At 39.5% G+C, this 26,970-nt stretch overlaps 2 protein-coding genes across 2 annotated transcripts in view; one reads left to right on the top strand and one right to left on the bottom strand.

The window, feature by feature from the left end:
- FARSB (phenylalanyl-tRNA synthetase subunit beta) overlaps window positions 1-9,082 on the top strand; it is an 85,335-nt gene extending 76,253 nt beyond the window's left edge. Inside the window, exon 17 of the mRNA XM_077488305.1 lies at window positions 8,094-9,082. Coding sequence (XP_077344431.1) covers window positions 8,094-8,245 — 152 coding nt within the window. The 3' untranslated portion in view covers window positions 8,246-9,082. The remainder of the gene's footprint in view (window positions 1-8,093) is intronic.
- A 6,558-nt stretch (window positions 9,083-15,640) lies between these two features.
- Window positions 15,641-26,970, bottom strand: part of SGPP2 (sphingosine-1-phosphate phosphatase 2) — a 77,078-nt gene continuing 65,748 nt past the window's right edge. Inside the window, 3 exon segments of the mRNA XM_077488304.1 lie at window positions 15,641-16,621; window positions 20,728-20,817; window positions 23,431-23,610. Of these exon segments, the coding sequence (XP_077344430.1) occupies window positions 16,079-16,621; window positions 20,728-20,817; window positions 23,431-23,610 (813 nt within the window). The 3' untranslated portion in view covers window positions 15,641-16,078.

Genomic DNA, 26,970 nt, shown 5'->3' with positions numbered 1-26,970 from the left:
AGTGTTTCTCAGATTCTAGCCTTTAAAGCTGCTTCTCAATTGCTGCCTGTAAGCCTTCGCTTCCGCACATCCTATCAAATTATAGGCCTGGGCAGGTATGTTTAAGCCTATAATATTACCCTAAAGATTTTTTTTATTCCCAGTTTTCATTTTGAAGCACACACAAGAAAGAAGCTGAAATGCATTATTCTAGTGGATAAGAAGAACTCTCTCTTTGATATTTAATTGCCCATAAAATGTGATAAAGATTAGTAGATACAAATGACACTTGGGCCCTAAGCTCTTAACCCTTTTCCTTCATGACATGGCAGTAAAGGCTGCAGTATGTTCCAGGCAGTATTGCATGTATAGATGGGCCTGTCTATCCAAGTACAGAAGTCATAGGCCCGTCTGTAGAAGCTGTAATTATGTGATTATTCACAAGCCAGTGGACTCTAGAAAATAAAGTGACATCTATGGCTTTAGGGGAATGAGCATCTATCCTCCTGTAGTGTCATGGTGGCTGAAGTTCACATCTGTTCATGCTCAGTTCACAGGTACATCTGTCAGCTCCCACCATGTAGAAATTCTCAGCAATTTGAGGAATTAATTATACAGGGGAGTGGATATCAAAGCTCTGAGGTTCAGGTTCTCTAAACATATTAATGACCAATATGTTAATTTTGGAAGATGCTGTCCAAAGCTGAATCATAAGATAAAGGACAAGTTTAGCCTTCATATTTCTGTACATGTCTGATACAGTGGGAAAAATAATTATTTGATCCCCTGCAGATTTTGTAAGTTTGCCCACTTGCAAAGAAATTAAGGGTCTATAATTGTTATCATAGGTGTATTTTAAATGATAGAGACAGAATATCAACCAAAAATCCAGAAACACATGACACAAATGTTATAAACTGAATTGAAGTTCAGTGAGTAAAATAAGAATTTGATCCCCAAGCAAAACATGACTTAGTACTTGGTGGAGAAACCCTTGTTGGCAAGCACAGAGGTAATACTTTTAAGATCTCTAAATCTAAGGTTTCTTGGCTGTCACTTGGCAACTCGAAGTTTCAACTCTTTCCATACATTGTCTTTAGGATTAGGATCTGGGGACTGGCTAGGCCACTCCATGACCTTAATATGCTTCTTCTTGAGGCACTCCTTTGTTGCCTTGGTGGTATTTTTTGGGTCATTGTCATGCTGGAAGACCCATCCACGACCCATCTTCAATGTTCTGGTTACAGAAAGAAGGTTTTAATCCAAGATTTTACAATGCATGGCCCCGTTCATTGGCCCCTCAATACGGCAAAGTCGGTCTTTACTTTTAGCAGACAAACTGCCCCAAAGCATGACGTTTCCACCTCCGTACTTGACTGTAGGGATAGTGTTCTTGGGGTCATAGTCAGCATTTTTCTTCCTCCAAACACGGCAAGTTTAGTTAATGCCAAAGAACTCAATTGCGGTCTCATCTGACCACAACACTTTCTCCCAATCCTTCTTTGAATTATTTAGATGTTCAATGGCATAATTACGATGGAGTATTGTGTTACCAGTGGTTTGTTTGGTGTGGCCCCTGCTGCCTTGAGACCATTCCCAAGCTCCTCCCATGTAGTTCTGGGCTGATCCCTCACTTTTCTTATGATCGTCCTTACCCCATGAGGCAAAATCTTGTATTGAGCTCCATGATGGTTATTTTGTTTACCTTCCATGTGTGAATAATCACTCCAACAGTTTTCTCCTTCTCGCCAAGCTTCTTGCTGATGTTCTTGTAGCCCATTCCAGCCTTGTCTCAGGTCTTGCCCATGATGGTAAGGTTTTAATGGAAGAAAGATCCTGTGGAAAGGTGTCTTTTATACGCAAAACAAGACTAATATGTGTACTGTATGAGCACATACTTTAGCCAGTCTGTGGGAGCCAGTATCCTGTGTTTGTTCTGGATTTTTGGTTGATTTTTGGTTGATATTCTGTCTCTATCATTTAAAATACACTTACGATAAAAAAAAATTATAGTCCCTGGGCAAACTTACAAAATCTGCAGGGGATCAAATAATTTCCCCACTATACGTATGTAATAATTTATTGTATCCACAGGAGAGAATGATTAAGTAGCAGTTAGCACTGATAATCCGCATCATTGATGTTTTGAGATAACTTTATGGGAATAGTGAAAGGCTTCTGAGCTGAACAAGAACAATCCCACCTTCTACCTGGAATTAAAACACAGTAGCAATGAACAAACAAATAGAAAACCAAGCGATGGTATTGAACAAATACTGTCCATTATAAAAACTGTAAAGTGTTTATTATAGTTTCTTAAGCCTACCATAGACGGTTCTAATCTCTAATCTCGGCCAGGTTCTGCTGAACTATGTATGGGAAGGCTAAATGTACCAAGTTGACCGATCTATCAACTTGGACATAACCAGCCCGTCAGATTTTACATGTGATTATCACTAGATAATGTTTATAGCCACTAGCAGTAATTGCTGACTTCCCGCTGCTTTTTGTGTTGATGGGGGAAATCAGGTTGCAGGAAAGAAATTTGCTCTTTGTATAGCCTGCCTTGTTTTGTGTAACTGATTCCAGTTAGTTGGAGACCTTTGTGACACATTACTTTTCTTCTTTTTAGAAATACCCAGATAGCAGCTGTGAATATATGTATGAATCTGTTTCAATTTAAATATTTCACAAACACCCATAATAAGAGCTGAAGTCTGTACCCACTAATTCCTATCTACTTCTCTGTATTTGATCATGAAGCTAAGGTGTGTTGCTGTCTGTGCCATTCTTCTCCTTCATTAAAAAACCTGTACTGAGAGAAATAAAGAGCGTCTTTGCTAACTGCCTAAGTATGATAGCTCTCTGAATCACTGACCAGGAACAAGCATGCACACTAAAAAGGAAAGGTAAGTTAAAACTCCCAATCCGTATGTTTGATCCAGGTCAATGCCACAGAAAGTACTGGATCAACATGACCACCAGACAGCTAGCATTCTCTGAAGTAAAGGTCAGCAAAGACAGCCTCCATATTTTTCTCAGTACAGGTTTCTTTTAGGGCTGCAACTAACCATTATTTTCATAATCAATAAGTTGGCCAGTTATTGTTTTGATTAATCAGTTAATAACCTTAAGAAAAAGTGTGGTGTATAATTTAGTTAATATGTAAAGTTTAAAAAAAAGCTATTTATTCTTAAATATCTGTATACAGTGGTAAATATAAATAACCAACTATATGGTTAGGGAGCAAAATATCAAATCCACTCTGAGAATAACAGACAGAAGAAATATATACTATATACTATTAGAGGATATATTATTATTATTCACGATTTATATAGCGCCAACCGTTTACTCAGCGCTTTACAATGTATAGGGGGGACAACACAATTACAGTACAATACAGGTATAGGAAGGCCTTGTTCATAGAGCTTACATTCTAAAGGTAGGGGGTGGTGGTACAAAATGTAATAGCTGCAGAGAATGATTTGATGGGGGTATATATTTATATTTATATATATAATGTATATACTATTAAAGGGTGACTCTGGTAAATATCATCAGACTCAGAGATCTATTTTTTTTTATTTTTAAAAAAATGTAATTTTAAGAACGTTCGTTTGATTCTAATCATTAGTGGGGTCAAATCGACATTCATTTTCAACCACAGTGATGTGAAAATTTGTAGATCCGTGTGGCCAGCATAAGGCTCGGTACACACCTATACAGTTTGCATTTGATCTGTTTCTGTAGTGCTTTTTGCTGTGCGTTTTGATTTTTGTGCACGTGATTTTGCTGCGATTTGCATTTTTACAATTTTTTGGGACAATTTTTGTTGGGCAGATTAAAAAACACAAACTGCTGCAAAAACGCATTACATGCTTTTCTGCGGCTTCTCCATAGAAGTATACTGAACCAAAAAAGCACCGTTATGTGTTAAAAAAAAAGTCCCTGACCCTTTTCAAATACGCTGCAGCCGAAAAAAGCACAGTAAACAATGCAAATTGACTCCTAGTGCGTTTCTGCAAAAAGCACCAAAAAACACATTGATGTGAACCAGGTGTAAGAAGTTTAGTAACATAATGGGGTTAAAAAAAAACCCTAAAATTAGCCCTTTATAGTAAAAAAATAAGCAGATAATCACTACTGTAAGGGGTTCATTTATTTTACTGTAGAACTGTGAAAGTAATATTTACAGTAGCGATTTTGCTTTTTTTGTACATAAAGGGCTCTTTTTAACCCCATTAAGTTACTGTCCGATTAATCGATTATGAAAATAGTATTCATTCGATTCATTTCATAAGTCGTCGATTAATCGATTAGTTATTTCAGCCCTAGTTTCTTTTAATCGCATCTAAACAGAGAACCCAATAGTAAGGGTGATATCCCTCATGGTAGTTGTAGCAGACTTGAGGGAGAAGTAGTTGGGGGTTTAATACAGTCAACCTGCATCCATGCAAAATCAAAGAGTCACTTTAAGGTTTGATTCTTTTTTTGTTTTGTTTTTTGGTTACTATTAATGTTTCCTGAGATGCATTTTACTACATGGCTTGATTGTTTTAAAAGATTTCTTTTTTGTTTCTATATTCATTAGACATGTATCCCCCCAAAAAAAGGTGTAATGCAGAAAGTGAGCAGCCCCCAGTTGTAACTTGGACTCTGTATCACTTCTGGAGTAATTATCATAATTACTTAATTATCAGTATGGATTCTTAAGGCAAGGGTGCCACGGGCTGAATGAGTGTTATCCTAAACCTTTTATTGCAGAGGGGTCCTAAGCCCATTTCACAGCTATTGACGGCCGTGTGCTCCATTCTCTGATTTCACACCTCTTTCTAAATGCAGTAGGAAAACTTTCAAAGCATTTCATGGATCCAGTGTCTTCCATGTATTGTTCTGCACGCTACTCTTATGCCATGTCCACGCCATTTATTCTTCCAATTATTTTTTCTTGTTCCCTAATGAGCAAACCTTGTAGATGTAGGAACATTTCGGGGCTTCATACTGGGCAGTTTAGTACCATGAGAATCAAGCAAATTGCTGCTTAGAAAGCATCTCCCCCAGTTTAGTCTTCCTTATGGTGTTACTATACCAGAGAAGTCAGCGAAATAGTTGCTTGATATGGGAGTCCAATTACACAATGTCATGGCAAAATCAATAACCCATAGTTATCAACCAAGTTTCATTTAAATGCGTTCTCTTTGCACTGCCTTATTCAATAAGCCTGATTGTATGATATTGACAGCACAGTGTGGTAAAATAATAATTATTAATTTGTTTCCATATAGAAATTCAGACAAACTTTTTGGTACCCTTACAGTTCATTAAAACAATACTTCATTCCCCATTAATTAGTAACAGCATTAAACGCAATTGTCTCATATACTGTATAGTGACATGCCTTTGGTGTGTAATACAGTAAAGCAAAGAGTGTGAAAAGAGAGAAACATTATTTTTGAGAAAATATTCTACAAAGATATTCTAAAATAACTTGAACAGATTTGTTTGCTAGCCTAGAAAAGAGTATAAATAATTTGATCATAATGATATTTCAAACTTACTTTTCTGTAATTAGTATAATGCATCTTCAATCTTATTATCAGTCAATCACCCTATTGTAAATGGTGAAAAGTAATCAACCTCTCTGAATGTGGCTGCAAAAGGCAAATCAACCTCAGATTGCACTGAAATATAGTGTGAATGCTAGACAAAGATCCAATGAAAACTTCCAAAAAGATACAAGCTGAACCCCAAGGTTAAGGTAAATCAATGCACCACGTGTCGCTATTTGAATGACATTGAGCTTAAAGGAAGAAGACCCAGGAGTGCTCTACCACTAAGGGAAAAAGCACTAGATTGGAACTTCTAAAATGCATATTGACAAGCCACAGTGTTTCTGAGAGGATGTCCTTTGGACAAATGAGAAGAAATAAGAGCTTTATGGCAGGTCATATCAACTGTGTGCACATATGAAAATAAATGGTGCTTTCAAAGAAAAGAACATCGTACCTATGGTAAAACATGGAAGAGGCTTGGTTATGTTGTGGGACTGCTTTTCTGCCTCTGGCGCTTGGTTGACTTGAATCTGTGCAAGGCACAGTGAATTGTCAAGACTATCAAGGAATTCTGTGGAGAAATGCACTGCTCTTTATCAGAAAGCTCCTTCTCAGTCAAAGTTCATTGGCTTTACAAAGTGATAATCACCCTAAAAGCACCCAAAAATGATTTGGAACAAAACATTGGACTATTCTGAAGTGGCCCTCTGTGGGCCCTGATCTGAGTTCTACCAAGCATCTGTGGGCAGAGCTGAATTGTGTAGTCTGGAAATGGCACTCTTTTAAATCTGACATATCTATAGCAGTTTGCTCAAGAAGTATGGGCCAAACTACCTCAGTGAGAGCTACAAAAGTTGTTTTTGCTGTGCTTGCTGGTTGTGCAACATCATTTAAGGCTTAAGGGCCTTATCAGTTTTGTACATGCTTTTTTTAATTAGATTTATTATTTTAAAGTGATTATTAAAGTGAGTAATAAAAAAACAAAACAAATCTGTTATACTTAACTGTTCTGTGCAGCCGTTTTGCACAGAGCAACCCCTATCTTCCTTTTCTTAGGTCCCCCCATCAGCCCTCCTTGCAGCTTGCAATGGGAACACCCAAACAGGCTCGTTCCCGAGCCATGGGCCCATTGCAGCTGAGACTCGACCCTGCTCCCTCTCTTTCTCTCCTCTCTAACTGTGTTTGTCTCAGTCAATGAGGAGGGATAGTCCCCAAAGAGCCGAGGCTCTCTTACACATTGCTGGATCGCAATGGGGCTCAGGTAAGTATGGGGGGCTGCTGCACATAGGATTTTTACTTTCATGCATAGAATGCATGAGGGTAAAAAAAACATTTAGCCTTTACAGACACTTTAAGTAATTGAAATCAAAAGCAAAGTCTGATTTTTAAAAAAGTGATAATAAACTCATTACTTTGTACGTATAGGTAAGCTTGTAAAAAAGGCTTACCGATTAGTAAATATCTTCTAAACGTGTGCTGTTTAGAAGATGTTGGCTGCAGCCGGTGACATCACCGAAGTGGGAGTGACCTCATCATGACCCACGCGTGCAAGCAGCCTGAGTGCACAAAAACCCAGGAGACGCTGCTGAATAGTTCTCTTTGAAAGGGGAGTCTGTATTGTGCTAGTATGCAGTGCAGTCTGGTCCCAGCTGATGCCTCTTATGGGGAGACGCACTGATTTTCACAGTTTTCGTGAATGTAACCGCTACAAATTTTATAATAAATGTTTAAGTACTACACCATGAAGTCTTTCTTCTATTATCCCATGTATCTGCAACACAGCAGCAGGAAATGAGAAGAGTGAGGGAAGAGAAGCAGCTTCGTGTCTGAATGGACACACAGTGCAGGTTCCCCCATAGCAATCTTCTTGCTATGGGGGCAGGGGGGAGGGGCCAGGAACACTTGTGAGGGACCCAAGAAGAGTAGAAGCTGAACTGCTCTGTGCAAAACAATTACACAGAGCAGGTAAGTATACCATGTTTGTTATTTTTAAGCAAAAGAAAAAAAAGAGACTTTAATATCACTTTAAGTAAATATGTGCATAAGGATTAGTGCCATTCTGTCCCTGAGAGTAAGAGTGTTTTGTCCTCATGAACAGTCACAGTATTTGCCTTTCATTCTTGTCTGTGGCAGATGGATGTGTTTACTCCATAGAAAGCAGGTATCCAGCTCTGACAGCTTGAAATGCTGCTCAACTTTTGGTAGGCTACAACAGCCAAAGAAGCCATAAGTCTGCCTTTAAGAATTTTATTTGAGCAAGGAGGCAGGTCTTATGAGAGGGTTTTGGAAACTACAGTTATCCTTTAACATTATCAAATAACAAGTGCCTTTATGCAAAGGCATTAAAAATATTAATTGTGCTTTTGAATGGGTAAATGTTGTTTTGAATACATTTTTATATATAAAACATACAGCATATTGTGTTTTAAAATAATATTTTATTCATTTCAAATGGTTTAGTTAGGGAACCAAGTTTACTGGTGTGTTCTCTTAATGTAGTAGCCTGATTTCTTTTATAGCTCCTGCTGTATCATTATGGTGTTTTTATGTATTTTACAGACCCAGCTTTCTTTCCTGGACGCTGTGCAGAAATACTGGCTGATGGCAAGAGCATTGGGAAACTGGGCGTCTTACACCCTGATGTCATCACGAAGTTTGATCTGACACTACCCTGCTCTGCTCTAGAAATAAACGTGGAGCCATTCCTGTGATCTCATTTCAACAGCAGAAGGTCCTTTATTCAGAGACTCATCCCCAGTCCTCTATAGTGTATCTATCAGCTTTCAGTAGTGGCTTTGGAAGGGCCCAGTCCATCACACTACCAAATATTGACTAGCGCACACTATAGAAATTATTTTATTTAACTCATTTGTTCAACTGAATAAAATGATTTGCCGCTGTTGTTGAGTTAGTCACTATTTGGAAAAGAGAAAAAGCCTACATAATGGCCGACATGGCATTCCATATTGTCGTCATGCACTGTAGACTGAGGAGATTACTTTGGGCTGATTTGTGAGAAAGTGTATTTTATAATGTTTCCATATGCAGATATATCACTAAATACAAGTGGAGGAGGGAGATCTGCCCTTTTAGATCACCGTACACATCTGTACTATTAAGATTTCAGTGACACAAGCAGGTGTCCCTTTTTCTATGCCAAAAATATGCTGTTGGTTAACATCTGTATGTAATAACTAGAAGTGACTGTGACCCATATGGCCCAATGGTCACAAGCTATAGTGGAATGTGTTACAACTTTTATACTGTATGTATGTGGCCACTCTGGCACCTGACCTTGCAGATAATCCTAGTCATTCTATTACTTTTTTGAAACTTTGAAGTATTTGAAATCTGCCCATTCTCTGAATTGTTACCAGGTTCTTTTTTTATCAGCTACAGATAATACAATCTTTCAATCTTTTGTTATGAAGTTTTTTTGGCAGTTGTGCAGCAAAATGGTAAATTTTCTATCAAGGCCAATTGCTACTTGTAAAAACAATTCTGTGCTTGAATAAAGAAGACTTTCTATCATGCTGGAATATTTCTAACACCAGTGTTGAAGATTTGTTTATTGCTCTAAAAGTTTGTTACATACTACTTTACGGTAAATGACATTCAGATTGTGGTCTACAGAATAAATAAACTGATGGTATATGGCTAGCATGGCCCAAAATGACAAATAATTTAAAAAAAATTCACTTCCAATACCTAGTTAGATTTGGAAAGTTTTTTTTTACCCCACTTTTTTTTTTTTTTATATAACCTGAGTGGCTTTTTGGTGTCTAAAAGCAGACTCTGTTTCTAACCTGAAACTACCATGCTATTATCCATTCTATTTGGGTTTCTATTCAAAGCCACCAGCATGAAAGCCTTCGTACTGTATGCTGCAGTGTTAGTACAGCATTATATGAATTACACTATATAAAGCCATGAAGCATAACCTTTTGACTCTGATATTGTTATTCTGGAAGGAACTATGGCTACATTGTCGTTCTTGGCCTCCCATTTGAAGAACACCACCAAAGAGCTTTGTCAGGGTGTGGTAAATCCCATCTTTGTCCTTTTTTACATTTACCACTCTTTGTCTAGGGATCAGAATTTTTCAAGCTCCACACCATTTCAAACCTGAAACAATATACTATTTCCTTTGCTAGAAAAGCTCAGCATCTCAAATCTTATGAGCAGAAACACATTCCTCTGCTTTCCCAGAATCCTATGGGTAGGTCTAGTGACATTCACTAAACATAAAGCTTGGCTGTAAGGTGAATACTTTTTACAATTTTCTTAAACACCTTTGTGTTTTTTATTTGAGAGGAAGGGAGTGAATTGCAGTATAGACATTGCAAGCTAAACCTACCTTGCGGTGCTGTTGGGCTAAAACAGGGTTTCTAAACTATTCAGTTATCCTTTCTCAATGTTTTCAACACAGGAGTCCTTGAAATGACTTTCTGGTCTTGGTGAACCCCTGCTAAAAATTATTAGATCTACATCTCATGATCTATTAGTGTGATGGTCAGTGGGAAGAATGTTCCCTACACTTGTGATCATTGGGAAGAATTATGCCCTTATAGATGGTTAAAAATATCAGTGATGTCATTGGGAATTTATCTGAGAGGTAGATATTGCTCTAGAAACCTTTGTTGAGGAACTCTGCTGTATATGAAGAATTTCATAAAATAGTTAATGACAACTTGGAAACCAGGCTGCAAGCAGTGACAACTTGGCATCCTGTATATCAGAAGTCCCTGTTTACTTCAGACTCCACCCTGTGAATGCTGGGTCAAACAATGACATGGAACTGTCAAGTGTGCGGGGGTGGGGGGGGAGGTAGAACAGAGAATATAGGCAGCCTCCGCTGACCTGAATTCTGAAATGGTCCAATGTATGAGAGCATGGTGAGTCCCAACCCATGGCACACATTGAAGATAAGCCAGTGACCCTAGTTGAGGGCTGGATAAAATCATGGAGTGAGCCAGGTGTGACATGTAGGTCATAGTTTGGAAATATAAAATAAATGGACACAACAAATGTGTATAACAGATTATTTTTTTTAACCAAAATGTAGAACAATTGTGATTTTATTTTATTTTTTACACTAACCGTAAATGAGACATCTCCATAAATGTAAGCAACGTGTTTGCATGAGTGTTGTATTTCTCACAGGTAGGTGGATCTATCTTTGTTAATATTTAATAACTGTCAAGTGTTCCATATGGAGTGTCTGTCACACCATATCACGACATAAGACTGCATGAAAACGTATAATGTCCCAGAACTTTGTACTTTCCATTATGGATTTTTGTGCTAAGTAACATCACTTGTTCCTCGAGCACAGATAAAATAATCAGATAGTAGATTGTCAGGATAACTGTACCGATAACTCTACCGCTACTTGTGAGTACAGTGGGGACGGAAAGTATTCAGACACCCTTACATTTTTCACTCTGTTATATTGCAGGCATTTGCTAAAATCATTTAAGTTCATTTTTTTCCCTCTTTAATGTACACACAGCTCCCCCTATTGACAGAAAAACACAGAATTGACATTTTTGCAGATTTATTAAAAAAGAAAAACTGAAATATCACATGGTCCTAAGTATTCAGACACTTTGCTGTGGCAGTCATATATTTAACTCAGATGCTGTCCATTTCTTCTGATCGTCCTTGAGATGGTTCTACACCTTCATTTGAGTCCAGCTGTGTTTGATTATATTGATTGGACTTGATTAGGAAAGCCACACACCTGTCTATATAAGACTTTACAGCTCACAGTGCATGTCACAGCAAATGAGAATCATGAGGTAAAAGGAACTGCCTGAAGAGCTCAAAGACAGAATTGTGGCAAGGCACAGATCTGGCCAACGTTACAGAAAAAATTCTGCTGCACTTAAGGTTCCTAAGAGCACATAATCCTTAAATGGAAGACGTTTAGGATGACCAAAACCCTTCCTAGAGCTGGCTGTCCAACCAAACTGAGCTATCGGGGGAGAATAGCCTTGCTGAGAGAGGTAAAGAAGAACCCAAAGACCACTGTGGCTGAGCTTCAGAGATGCAGTCGGGAGATGGGAGAAAGTTGTAGAAAGTCAACCATCACTGCAGCCCTCCACCAGTCGGGGCTTTATGGCAGAGTGGCCTGACGGAAGACTCTGCTCAGTGCAAGGCACATGAAACCCCGCATGGAGTTTGCTAAAAAAAAAAAAAACACCTGAAGAAATAAGATTCTCTGGTCTGATGAGACCAAGATAGAACTTTTTGGCCTAAATTCTAAGCGGTATGTGTGGAGAAAACCAGGCACTGCTCATCACCTGTCCAATACAGTCCTGACAGTGATGGATGGTGGTGGCAGCATCATGCTGTGGGGGTGTTTTTCAGGTGCAGGGACAGGATGACTGGTTGCAATCGAGGGAAAGATGAATGTGGCCAAGTATAGGGATATCCTGGACGAAAACCTTCTCCAGAGTGCTCAGGACCTCAGGCTGGGCTGACAGTTTACCTTCCAACAAGACAATGACACAAGCACACAGCAAAAATAATGAAGGAGTGGCTTCACAACAACTCCTTGACTGTTCTTGAATGGCCCAGCCAGAGCCCTGACTTAAACCCAATTGAGCATCTCTGGAGAGACCTAAAAATGGCTGTCCATCAACGTTTACCATACAACCTGACAGAACTGGAGAGGATCCCCCAAATCCAGGTGTGAAAAACTTGTTGCATCTTTCCCAAAAAGACTCATGGCTGTATTAGATCAACAGGGTGCTTCTACTAAATACTGAGCAAAGGGTCTGAATACCATGTGATATTTCAGTTTTTCTTTTTTTAATAAATCTGCAAAAACTTCACCAATTCTGTGTTTTTCTGTCAATATGGGTTGCTGTGTGTACATTAATGAGGGGGAAAAAAATAACTTAAATAATTTTAGCAAATGGCTGCAATATAACAAAGAGAGAAAATTTTAAGGGGGTCTGAATGCTTTCTGTCCCCACTGTATTTGCAGATTAGACTCTAGTGGTTTTCCTCTGGTATTTTTAGGCAGGTTTTAACCTGATGTACATTGGTGGGAAAACGTTATGGATATTCAACTGAATTAGATTTTTCCAAAAAGAAATACATTTTCTACAGGCCTCTGAACACGAAATAAGTCATAATTAAACCTTTAACAGACAATGCCAATTTCTATTTATGTATAACATATGGTATGTGTTTAATTTTTTTACTGAAACTGACAGAAAACTGAAATGGGACTGGTTGCTAGGGGTTACTAAACTTTACATTCAAATGCCTAATTTTTATTTCACACTACTGTTATTGTTTTTCTCGTGCTTGTTAAAAGAATTAGTAGTGGTATGAACCGGTGCACTCCCAGATGTAGATGAACCAAAAATCTTAGCGTTATATAAATTCTGCCTGCTTTTACTTGGCTCCATAATAGTAGTTAACAAGTTTTAAATGTCTTGTATGTGGAAATAGATACTAAACATAATTTCTTATGTAGATTTACCTAGTTCAATTTCACAAAATTATTACAAATTACATTATGTAGGACATCCACAGAAGAAACTAACTATATTTACTATACAGACATTTATATGTGCAGTAACATGTTTGAATAAGTAATAACCATTTTATTTACAGGACATCTGTACTGGGGTAAAGATGAAGGCGGCCATTGCTGACCTCCTTCCAAAAACGATAGTTAACTAAGTCTCTAGCTCCCATATGTTTGAGTCATTGATCAGGAGTAAGTATGCCGATCTGTAAAGTCAAGGAACACAAAATGGCACCTCTAAGTGCAGCAGTTCAATACATTTATTAATAAAAGGAATAGATATCCACTGACATGTTGTTGCCAAATAAGTGCAAATCATATAGAAACAAAAGCTGTTATCTGTGCTCCCAGGCAGTACAGAGGTGCATCTAAAGCAGTAGCCACAAAGGTGCTAATATGGGATTGAAGCATGAGCAGCACAGGCCCTGGAGCCAACCGGTCACAGATCTGACACTGTGGGAACCTCTATGATGATGTCCGACCCTGAGGGTGTGGCTATGCATTTTGAGGTAATAACGCCTCTTTCCCAAGCCTACCTCCTGTTTATGCAAACAGAGGCTGGCAAGAACATCCACCCTTCCAGCACAACAGAGCCCAGATCTCATAGTGAAATAGTAGACTGTAGACCAGGGGTCTGAAACTGGTGGCCATCCAGCTGTTGCGGAACTACAAGTCCCATCATGCCTCAGCCTGTGGGAGTCATGCTTGTAACTGTCAGCCTTGCAATGCCTCATGGGACTTGTAGTTCCGCAACAGCTGGAGAGCCGCCAGTTTAAGACCCCTTTTTTAGACACATGAAATCAAGAGCCCACGAGCAGCTGTAAGCATCGGGGGATATGTTGGCGCACAGCAGAATAATCAAGAATACAAAAACTTAATGTACGGCGTGCATATTAGTGCATGACACAAAAAAAATATTAAAAAGATAAATTCATAGATAAACATCAATCATATTGCTCCACATTTATAGTTTTTAACACATTTTTATATTTATGTACTTTTATTGCCTCTGTTCATCTATGAATTAAACTTTTCCATCATTTCCTTGAGTCGTGTACTAATAGGCACACTGTACATCAAGTTTTTATATGCTTGATTAATTTCATTATGCAATTTGTACTGTGTAATATATATATTCATTCGCCTCTTCTAATGTATTTAACATATTATGTGTTGTATGCTATGTGCCACTCGTCCCCCAATGCTTACTGCTGCTCACTGGTTCTTTGTCTCGTGTCCTGGTCTACTGTTTCACTATGCTCTGTTGTGCTGAAAGGGTGGATGCTCTCACCAGCAGATGTTTGCGTAAAGTGAAGGATATGCAGGCTTAAGAAAGAGGTGTTACTGCCCCAAAATGCATTACCACGCCCCCAGCATCTGACATCATCACATAAAGTTCCCATGCTGTAGGATCTCTTGACAGTTTAGCTCCAGTGTCAACTGCTCAGATTCACTTCTATACTGCCTGGGACCACAGATGATGGCTTTGTTTCTGTTTGATATGCACGTATATACAAAGAAAGAAAAGCAAACTCAATAGCGCAAAAAAAAGAGAATTAAGTAGTCCCAAGGTAAGTGTGTCAAAATTAAGGAGAACCTATTTGCTGGAAGAGCTGCAGCCATTGCACAAGTATTGGATGCTCTCTGTGCACTACAACAAACAAAAAAACTGAAAGGCGACACCATGTAAGTGTATACATTTTTTTTAAAACATTAAAACAAAAAATCTTAAAATGCACTCACAAAAGTAGAAGAAAGACAAGCAGCAGAGAGGCTGGGAAATGGGCACCACGAAGTGGCTGTGGTGTTCAGATGACATCCAGCTGAAGTGGGATACAGAGCTTTAACCGTGCCTACCGGCAAAAGCCGTAAGCACACTGATACGCAAGCCCTTGCTTTCTTCTACTCTACTGTGAGTACATTTTAACCTTTTTGTTTTTAATAAATGGATAATCTTAGATGGTGCCGCCTTCTGATTTTTAGTTTATATTTCAGATACCCCTTCTATCTAAGGAGGAGCTGCTCTAAGAACTATGTGGGGCCAGGTACAGATTGCAACAAAACTGCTATGAATATATTCTTCTTACAGTCTGGTTGCTGCCAACCCTGGGACTACTTTTTTTTGCGCTATAATTGAATACAATTATTGAACAGGATCTGTAAAGTCAGTACTCCTAATTAGCAAACTCATTTTAGGCCAATGACATAGAAAGTACTGAAGGCAATAGTTCTATGTTCCAATGTATCAGCATGATGGGGAACAAGCAATTTCAGAAACAGAGCTCAGCAAAAGCATCATGTATGCTTCTTCAATACTTGTTTCCCTTAAAGTAACATGTTTATTGGAATCACTGTCCCTTTCCTCACAATATGTGTTAAAATATTGACCATATTTTTCAAATACACTTAATAAGACCCATCTCTAGTCTTGTTGAATGTCTCCAGCTTAGGCTTTTGGATCAGATATACATATCTCAACATGAATTATATATATGCATCAAATCCCAACAACATTATCTCACTGTTGAAATAACTATATATACACACACACACGCACATGTTGTTTTGTACAAATTCAGTCAAACCTATGGGTGAAGCTCCAATTGCTTAACACCCATTGTCGTCATTTTTATCTGTAAACTGTACATACAGCATACCAGTAGAAAAACAAAAAAATCAGTGCAGTACAAACTGTAAACTTTCACTATACACAGGTACAATATATAGTCCACAAAGATTGGCACAAAGTTGCTTATCAAATGAGACATTGGTGCTCAATGTGAAATCATGTTCAACGTTGATATCCGAATTCAGGAAAAATAAACCTAAATCTTGGTGGCCGACTTGGTTTCATTCCACATATTGATTCTACAGGAAAATATTGTTGGTTTTCTTTCTGTGACGATGACTTGTAAAGTCCTGGAATGCAAATGTTCCTGAATATCATCACCTGTTCATTGAATAACATCTTTTTGGATGTAGATCTGACAAATCATAGTTAAAGGTCCAACATGTGATATAACCAAGGAACAATAGCTGTTGCTACAATTCCTATAGATGTATACGTCACATATTTATAAGGAACTTCAATTTCAAGCCTTTGCTTCACCAGCTGATCATGCATTGAAACTTTGTACCATAAGCCAAGTGCTTTAAGAGATAGTGTTTTAGCAACATACCTTGTGACAACCAGAAGGAAAACACCAAGAATAAATCTCAGTATGACCTTGAGCAACAGGTTAAATGTTATTGTTGGGATAGTCAAAGGAAAATCACCAGCTGGAATGTAAGTAAGGCCCAATTGATTGGTTAACCAGACACCTACACAGGTCCCTGCTCCAACACCCAGTATGACAGTTGTGTCTGCCCTGGTGGTACTGTAGTGATCCAGCTTTGGCCAATTGTAGCTCAGAAGGAAACCAGCAGTTACCGCTATGACTGAACAAATTAAGTTTGTCAAAAGTTGATGATCAACTAAATGCCACATTGGAAAAGTTGCTGCCAAAAACAACAGGGCAATGGAAGCTCCACAAATAACATCCTGTGAAGAAAAGAAGAAATTAATATGTAAAATATGTTTTTTTTTCAGTTCTACTGCAGAGGATTGGGTATCTGAAATAAACACATAAAATAAGCACTCCTTTAAAGAGTAAGGGAAATCTCCCCAATTTTTCCTACCCTTTTGCCCTCCTAAGCAGATGTAGCCCCCTCATATCTTTATACACACACTCAAGAGTTCTTGTTTGCATTGCTTTATCTCATCGTCTTAGCCCAATGGTCTGTGCATGCACACTTTTGGCCCCGATGTGGACATTGGGTGAAGAATCCAAACAAGCAATGTAATCAATGGCATGAGCCTTGCTGCAAAATATATAGGGCTTGTAGAATGGGGGGGAAAAAAAAAACCTTCTTTACACTAACACATAAGTAAATCATTAAACTAGCAGCTTGTGTACTATACCAGTCATAAATAAATTGGAATTCCTCTGGCCAAGGAGGGGGGGTTTTAGAGCTATACCTTTCCAAGATGCACAGAGACCATAACTGCCCATTTCCTACACATTCTCTTCAGCTATTTGGCTCAATTGACAAAAGAGATGAATACGTATGAATAAGGTCAAAGAGTAAATTATGGATGTTGGGGAGACTGCATGTTAACCACTAGCGCTTTAATGTCTAGATTACAAATTTTGAACTCCTGATGGAACTCAAAGACCCCCTTTGACAGTCATTCAAAAACCAGACTAATAAAAAGATCTTAATACAACAAGACATCCCCATTTCATCTTCAAAGGTTGTATTGGATGGCCATTATCCCATGAAACCTTCACGTGATTCAGTGTTTAAAAACTTCTTTGATTCCTTCAAAATACTTTCAAGACTTATTGGCAGTTTCCAAATGCCTAGTAGCCACATAAGCCATGGTAATGTGTCTCTGAAGTCTAATCCATTCCCTGCTGGAAAAGGCAGCAAATCACTGACTTGCACTGTACTACCCTGAACTCCCGCTGTGAAGGGACCAGAGGATGCTATTGTTCCTCTCTGTGTAATCATTTTCATTGAAATATCTATGGTGCACTAATTGCATGCTTCTCTTGCCCAGGGCTGCAGCACAAGTTAAACTGAAAGGGGCATTGAGCTACAGAGGAGGAATATATGCTTTAGCGAGTCATCCCATGCAAGGGAAGCAATAAGGTCAGGAATGTAATCGACAGCTGCCATCCATCTCAAGAGTGGCGTCTTGGGCCTGGCTGACTTCAACAGGTCAGTAGCAGCAAACATACACTATTGTTCTCTCAACATTATGAGGATCTTATTCATTGAAGAAACATTGATCATAAGTGGCCAAGGAGGGATAGCAAAATACGCATTTGTGTTATGCTATTTTGCTTTATACAAGAATAAATCTTTACAAACTAACCTATACTTGCTAATGTGCAAAATTTAGATAGAAATATGAAATCAGCAAATCTCCCATTACTAGGATAACATTTAAAGCAAATATATCAACAATTTCTAGAGAGGAATGAAGCAAAGCAGAATTTTGTTTTGCTTTTAAATTCACTCTGCTGAGTGTCAGCAGTCCGAAGCTTGTGGTTTTGGTACCCTCTATTTAAAATTACAATAGTATAGCGATGAAAATATTTCCTCATTAAGTTTTTGTAGTTAAGTGTATATTTAACATAAGCACTGACAGCTTAGCAGAAATAGTAGCTAAGCTGAAAGTTTCTATTGATCTGTTTTCAAGCCTATACAAGACTGATGACTTGGCATGTACCATATTTAATAAGGTTTATATATATATATATATATATATATATATATATATATATATATATATATATATACTAAAAATTTTGTAGTTCACAAATAGTTTGATATATAGAATGTTAGTTATAATTATTTCTTAGGTTAGCCAAAGACAAGAGTGACTACCCTCCTGGACTTGTGGTTATCACTCCAATGAACTATTTTTCATACCAATGATTATTTCATAAACAGTTGTATTTTAAGTGTACTGTCTGCCCTCATGTTGTAAAGCACTGCGCAAACTGTTGGCGCTATATAAATCCTGAATAATAATAATGTTCTGTGACATACTGAAGCAGAGCGTGATCCCCTCCCTTCGGAGACTGGGCCGTAGGGCAGTATTCCAACATGATAACAACCCCAAACACACCTCCAAGACGACCACTGCCTTGCTAAAGGAGCTGAGGATTAAAGGTGATGGACCAGCCAAGCATGTCTCCAGACCTAAACCCTAATGAGCATCTGTGGGACATCCTCAAACGGAAGGTGGAGTAGCGCAACAACCACCAGCTTTGTGATGTCATCATGGAGGAGTGGAAGAGGACTCCAGTTGCAACCCGTGAAGCTCTGATGAACTCCATGCCCAAGAGGGTTAAGGCAGTGCTGGAAAATAATGGTGGCCACACGAAATATTGATACTTTAGGCCCAATTTGAACATTTCCACTTAGGATCCTTTCACATGGGATGGATCCGTGATGATCCGCCCTGTGAACATCCGCTTGTTCAGCGGGGATCGCTCCGTTGATCCCCGCTGAGCCGGCGGATGACAGGGCGGTAACTGCACACTGTGCAGGGACCGCCCTGTCAGATCTTTGCTCTTCCCTATGGGGGAATCGGATGAACACTCTGCAAATGGATAGAAACATGGGATTTTCCTCTGTCTGCAGAATCAGACCATAGCGGGGACGGATGATATCGGGTGTCAGTGGATGTTCATCCGCTGATATCCACTATCCCATAGGGATGCATGTATGTCTGTATTTCATCCAAAAACGGATGGATGAAATACGGACATACTGTCCGCACGTGTGAAAGGGTCCTGAGGGGTGCACTCACAATTGTTGCCAGTGGTTTAGATTATTAATGGCTGTGTGTTGAGTTATTCTGAGGGGACACCAAATTTACACTGTTATTCAAGCTGTACACACACTACTTTACATTGTAGCAAAGTGTAATTTCTTCAGTGTTGTCACATGAAAAGATATAAATATTTACAAAAATGTGAGCAGTGCACTCACTTTTGTGAGATACTGTATATAGCCCCAACAGTTTGCACAGGGCTTTACAAAATGGACAGACCATGTTCTCCAACAAAAGTTTCCATTGCAGGGGTTGGATCAATCTCTTTAACAATGGCAGGGTTGCTTACAAAAGAACAGCTTTTAATCATATGGATTAATCCCAAAAAAAGAAAAAATCTGTTGCTGTAACAACTTTAAAATTGTAAGGTGGAGTTGGACCTTAATTGCTTTGTCTATTCCCTAAAGTCCATTTGAAACTTCATATCCACCTAAGAATACCCCGTCTATAAAAGGTGACTACAGAAAGAACAGCATTGTTGCATTCTATGCATGAAGGTAAAAAAAAATCTTCTGTGTGCAGCTTCCCCACCCCACCACTTACTTGAGCCCAATCTGGTTCCAGCGAAGTACACAAGAGCAGCTGTTTTCACGGCTCTTTCCCTCCCAATGGCTCCCACTGCTGTCATTCACACCCAGTTAGGAGGGAGTGAGGGCGGGGCTGAGTTTTTGTGGCAATGGCGGACCTGCCCCCATATCAAGCGGCTTGCATTCAGTGGGGGCACTCAGCACAGGGGAGGAGCCCAGAGCACCTGAGGACCAAGGCTGTTCTGTGCAAAACCATTGTGCAAATCAGGTAAGTATGACATGTTTGTTATTTTTTTCCTTCCAAGGTAAAAAAAAAAAACTTGCTTTTACAACCACCTTCAATTGATCTAATTTTTTTCACTTTAGTCAATCAATATATGGGATCATTAGATGAAAATAATTACAAATTAAAAAATTTTATGTAAAAAAAATGCAAATAGATGCATGTGTCAAACATTTTCTCAGTACTGTATTTTAAATTCTGTGGGATCCATAGAGCTCCTGAAATACGCATTTACTTTTTCAAAAAATGTTTTCAGTTTGGCCACTAGGGACACCGCTCATAAGAATCCTGCGACGTGCTTTACCTCTCTGCTGTCAAGGTAGAATTTCTAAACCCTAGAGGTAAGAAAAATACATCTGCTGGCAAAACTAGCCAATTAAATGTTATTCTTACATTTTCTAAAATAATAATAAACTAAGATTGGAGAGACAATTGAGGACACTTACCAGCACTGTGTGCATCCCTGTATACAAGCGGCTGAGGGACACTAGAGTAGAAAGACAGAGGGCAGCTATAAATCCCAGGACAAGCGGGAACTACAAAGAGATTAGACAACAGGTCAACTTTCACTTTGCTGAGCTTTGCAAAAAAAGTTCTTGGCTTAAAAAAAAAAAAAAAAAAAAGAAAAGAAAAAAGGATTGCAGTTACCTATGTGCTCTGTACATTAAATAGACTGTGATAAATGTAATTGAAGGTTCAAATGTACAATGCAGAACTTAGGTTATAGGGCTATGGAATTATAGAATTTAGCTACTGTACATTTTAGGATTTCACTGAAGATCATAAAAATGAATCACATGTCCTCTGGCCTATCTTCATTTATGTGCGTCTTTGTTTTTTCAACTGAGCCTTCTCTCTGTGGCTCTTTTTGTCTGTACTCTAAGAATATTACACCCGAGACCCATAGAGATGTGGATTTGTATCTCCCTCCTGGCATCTCTAGGTTTTACTGTACACAATCATGAATTAACATCTACTTTACAGTGTGGCAATTTTGGCACCTTTTCTATTTGAAAATGGTATAAGCTAGGAATGTGTGCTGTACATCCAGTAATGCCAATGTAATACTGAAACTTATTTTTTGGTGAGTCGCAATTCCATGTTTTTTTAGTTCTTGACATCTCTGTTGGAAAAAAATAATTCTCTTTTCAGCACCCCTAAGCATTTCTGGAACTTCTCCCCTTCTATCTTGTAGCATGCAAGCAAAAAGGGTTTTTCAATCTCTGTTAATGCAGCAATAGATATGCTCCCCCATAACATGTGGCATTGCCAAGGCAAGGGGTATTGCATTGTGGGATGTCTCCACTATGTGAAGAAGTGGTAGATTGGGAGGGCTCCAGGCTGAAAAGAGAAGAGAAAAAACTACTATTTAACTACCAAAAATATTACCCTACATCAGTGTTTCTCAATTCCAGTCCTCATGGCCCACTAACAGGTCATGTTTTCAGGCTTTCCATTATTTTGCACAGGTGATTTGATCAGTTTCACTGCCTTAGTAATTACCCCAGCTGTTTCATCTGAGGGAAATCCTGAAACCATGACCTGTTAGTGGGCCATGAGGACTGGAATTGGGAAACACTGCCCTACGTCTAGTTCAGCTCTAGAGCAAATGTTTTAATTTTTGCACACATGTAAAAAATCTTCATTTTTGGCAAAGAAATTACTTAAATCCCCATAACATTATATGTTTTCTGAAAGCAGAGACCCTGTAGAATAAAAAGTTGGTAGTTGCAATTTTTATGTTACATGATATTTGCACAACTGTTTATTAAACACAATTTTTCAGGATAAATTATAATAAAATTAATTTTAGTGCAAACACACACAATATACTTCCCATTTTTTGTGCATCGAGTAAATAGACACCAAACATACTAAGTCTTAAAATTGTGTGTGCCCGTGATATTGCAAAAACTACAGTACCCAAAAATCTCCATAGGTGACACTTTAAGAGCCTTTACAGTTCATCAGTTTAGAATTAACCTGAAACTCTTGTGCAAAATTGTTGCTCTCATTTTGACATTCACAGCAATATGTCACACAAGTGGTGCGACTGCAATTTACATACGCATGCATGCTCGGCATGTGTGCAGGGCAATGGGGGTTATGGCATTTTTTTTTGTATGGGCTTGGTTTTTTTTCCTCCATTATACTTACCTAGGTGGGTGGAGCATCAGTACGATGCTGCATCTCTCCCTCAGCACTGAGAACCGAGCAATCAAACATTGCCGATGTCTCAGTTCTCACAGCTCCCCAAGCAGAGAGCTGCTGACTGTCAATCAGCATCTTTCCGCTTTGCTCCTCTCGCTCATTGGAGCGCTGAGCTGTGGAGGGGCGGAGAGCGGCCATGTCAGGCTCTTGGCGCCTCGCTGAGAGGCTGAGATGGGTGTCAGTCCAGGCACCTGGTTGATCCAGACTACCATTGTTGGGATGATGTGGTGCCTGGACTGATTCCTGTGACTTCAGCAGAGAGCAGACTTCAGTCCGCTCTCTGCTGAAAACAGGCCACAGGAGTGCAAACCTATTTGCACTCCTGTGACCATTAGGAGAAGCTCAGCCAAAACAAGCTTAGGCTGGACTTCTCCTGTAATACATTTTATAATCATTTTATTTTTAACAATTTTTTTCTTTTATTTGTTTATTTTTACTTAATTCCTATTACAGGGGATTACCAAATACCCAAGTGATAGCATTGGGAAGATGGCAGGTACATTTTTTGGAGACATTAGGGGTCTAATAGACCCCAATGTCTCCCATGCCCTTTACACCATCTAACCAAGCACAGACCGGCTTGGTTAGAGGGGTCACCTGGCTTTACTGGCCAGGAAATTGTGGATCTGAAACCAGAAGTGACAAAATCATTGTTGCTTCTGGTTTATTTGTTTACAGGGGAAATTGAGGCATGGATTTGCCTTACTCTCACACCGCTCCTCACCCTGAAGATAACATTTGTGGTCCTGGGCTCCCAGTGTGAGTGGTGTGTTTCCGTTGCCTATATACTTTTATATGCTAAAAGTTGTTGTTTTTCCTTGTCTGACACAGTTAGTAGGTATACCACTATAACTGTATGTACACCTATAGCGACTGGATTTTTAAATACAGAAGCTGTACTGTAGATTAGACATAGCAATAAAAATAAAACAAATTACCTGATAGCGCCCCATTGAGGCCAGTAGGAAAGTGAAGGAAATTGCAGTAGCAGCAATAGCATGAGTTGATGGCATTCCATATTCTGCTTCCACCCTGGTTTCCAGCTTTACCACAGGAGGAGAGGAAGGACGCGGCCACTTTAGGAGATCTTTTGAAGCTTGACCTATATACATGACAATCTGAAATACACAAGTTGTTCAGTTCACATCTGGATACAGGTATAGGTACCTCTACTTCATGAACAGTGACACTGTGTACATAAAAGGTATAAAGCAGCTCAAAAAAGCCATCTGACAACAGACAGAAGCTTTAAACTAATAACAGATGGCTTAGCAGATTGTATCAAACTTATTAGAACAGATGGAGGAAATTCACTGATGCACTGTGTACTTTTTATTTTCTGCCAAGTAAAATCTACATGAAGTTGTGATCACTTTTGACAACTTCCATCCTTATAATAAAGACAGACAAGAACCTTTAATTTCCTAAACATTATTTCCAGGTTTATGTAATTTTTCCCTGTAACGCTCACCCTTATAAATGTAGTTTTTAGTGTTTTGGTGCTTATTTACATTTTTTCCACGGTTATTATGTTTATTACAATTAAGGTGATAATATGCCATTGCCTGGGTTTTATTTTTTAGGTGTTTAGGATCCTGAGGCTTCTTTCATTTTATATAATGCATTTCCCATTATGCAGCTCTCTGGAAAACAGGGGGCTTATAATAACTTGTATCTCACATCAACTTAAAAGAGAAGTATAGGAATTTTTTATTTTTTTAATCATACTTACCTAGGTGGATGTAGCATCGGTCCAATGCTGCATCTGTCCCCCGCTGGCTTTAAGGCTGAGAACCAAACGTTCAAACTCCGCTGATCGCTTGGGTCTCAAAGCTCCATGAGCAGAGAACTGGAGCGCTGGGCTGTGGAGGGGGCTGGAGCAGCTCAGGCTCTCAGTGGCTTATATAATCGTGATCTTTCCCCCAGCTTGGACCAGCTCTGTGATGTCAGCCAACAGCAGGCTACTGCCAGCTGTCTGCTGAAAACAGGTCACTGGAATGCAGAATGATCTTCACTCCTGTGATCCACAGGAAAAGTACAGCTAAACGAGCTTTGGCTGTACTTCTCCTTTAAGGACTTGTGCCAATAGGCTTTGGGCTTGTGTTGATGGTATCAGTTTGAGTCACGTCTCAGATCATTCAGAATGTATTGATAGGTGCATTTGACCGGCAGCCGACCACCCCCTGACGTGGATTTGACCCACTTAAAGTGTTTTTTGCATTTCCATAGACTTGCACGGGAGTGCAAATCCCATATATACAGTATGGAAGAAAGCCCTTAACCACTTGCCGCCCGCCCTATAGGCAATTGACAGTGGCAAAGTGGTTTCATAATCCTGATCGGACGTCATATGACGTGATCAGGATTATGAGCCGCTGCGCGCCCCCGTGGGCGCGCATCGCGGCAATCGTTGTTGCGGGGTGTCAGTCTGACACCCGGCAACTACTATCTCGGTAAAGAGTCTCCGACGGAGACTCTTTACCACGTGATCGGCCGTGTCCAATCACGGCTGATCACAGTGTAAATAGGAAGAGCCGGTGATCGGCTTTTCCTCACTCGCGTCTGTCAGACGCGAGTAGAGGAGAGCCGATCGGCTGCTCCTCTGACAGGGGGGGTCTGTGCTGATCGATTATCAGCACAGCCCCCCCGAGGATGCCCACACTGGACCACCAGGGACGCCACCAGACCACCAGGGATGCCCAGCAAAAGTTAATCCTCCCTAGACCACCAGGGATGCCAGTCAGCACAATGGATGCCAATCAGTGCCCACAATTGGCATCACTGATTGGCATGCATTATTGTTTGGCACTGATTGGCATCCATTAGTACAGTATAACACCAATGCCGCCTATGAGCGCCCACCTGTGCCGCCTATCAGTGCCCACCCATGCCCATCTGTGCCGCCTATCCATGCCCATCCGTGCCGCCCATCCATGCCAATCCGTGCCAGCTATCAGTGCCAATTTGTGCCACCTATCAGTGTCCATCCGTGTCGCCCATCCGTGCCGCCCATCAGTGCCGCCCATCAGTGCCACATATCAGTGTCCATCAATGCCACCTCATCAGTGCCACTTCATTGGTGCCACATCATTGGTGCCCATCAGTGCCGCCTTATCAGTGCCCATCAGTGTAGCCCCATCAGTGCCCATCAGTGAAGGAGAAAACGTACTTATTTACAAAGTTTTGAAACTGAAACAAAAAAAAAAGCTCTATTTGTGGGAAAAAAATGATAAAATTTAATTTGGGTACAGTGTAGAATGACCGCGCAATTGTCATTCAAAGCGCGACAGCGCTGAAAGCTCAAAATTGGTCTGGGCAGGAAGGTGTTTAAGTGCCCCGGTATTGAAGTGGTTAAGAATAGTGTAATTCTGGGCAGATAAATATAAAAAATTTTTTTTTTTTTTTTTTAAAGCGGGCAATTGAACAGAAGTCTGCTGCAGTGACTGGTTAGGCATTCATTTTTTAGTGAGGTCTAGTCTTCAGATACATATTCCCAGATTACAGAAACATAGCCGATTTGTACAATTTGTAAAATATATCTGTGTAAAGTATGACTCAGCCACCATTATCGTTTTTTGTCTATTTGGCTTTTCAAGTCACATTTTCTTTATTCTTATATCACAACCCTTGATAAAAAGGTAGCAATTCTAAGCTGTTAAGTTATTTACTTTACGTTTATGATTTTCTGTAACTATGTTTTAATAACACTTGTAAAATGTTTAAATACAAAGAAGAGCAAAAAAAGCCTAATCTAAAGATTACCTTTAACAGAATGACATTAGAAAGCCAATCGGAATATATAAATTGCTGATATGAATACATTGTTGTATCCCTGGATGGATGTAAATTTTTGTATGTGTTTTTATTATGGGGAGCAGAACTCCTTCCCAGCACAGAAAATATAGGAAGACGCCTTTGGCTGTGACTCTGGTAACTAACAGCCGTTCCTATGGCAACAAAATCAGAGAAGACTCTGGGCTGACGAAGTCACTAAAAATAAGTCTGGCTGCAGAAGGGGAAACATAGGAAGTAACCATGTTCAGAGCACAGACAGCGAGTCAGGCAGAGGTATTGCCATATATTAAAATCCTGTCATGCAGATCAAACCGATACAGTGAGCTGAACATTATTATCTGTACAACGGTGACTAGATTAATAATTCATGTCCGGTCATAAATGGCCTTATTTAATAACTAGTGCCAATTCATAAGCACAGTAACCAACAACCAATCAGAATCCACTATCTGCTGGCCTGAATTCAGTAGGGTGAATTTTAGTTGGTTGCATTTAAAGTGAATGGTATGAGAAGTATGGGGGCTGCCATTGCAGGCCTCCTTCCAAAAAAAAGATAAATACATGTGTAGCCAAGTCCCAAGCCTCTCCAGGCCTAATGGTGACTTCCAGAGTTAGGGATAGCTGACATACTTCTGTGTAGAGTGGGTTACGAGGCATGGTGGGTGTAATGAAAGGTAGATTAA

This window comes from Lithobates pipiens, unplaced genomic scaffold (genome assembly GCF_037356315.1).
Source record: "Lithobates pipiens isolate NorthernLeopardFrog02 unplaced genomic scaffold, aLitPip1_a1.2 Scaffold_18, whole genome shotgun sequence".
NCBI classification, from domain to species: Eukaryota; Metazoa; Chordata; class Amphibia; order Anura; family Ranidae; genus Lithobates; species Lithobates pipiens.
The sequence above is the reverse complement of the archived record's forward strand: the minus strand, read 5'-3'. Positions and strand labels throughout refer to the sequence as shown.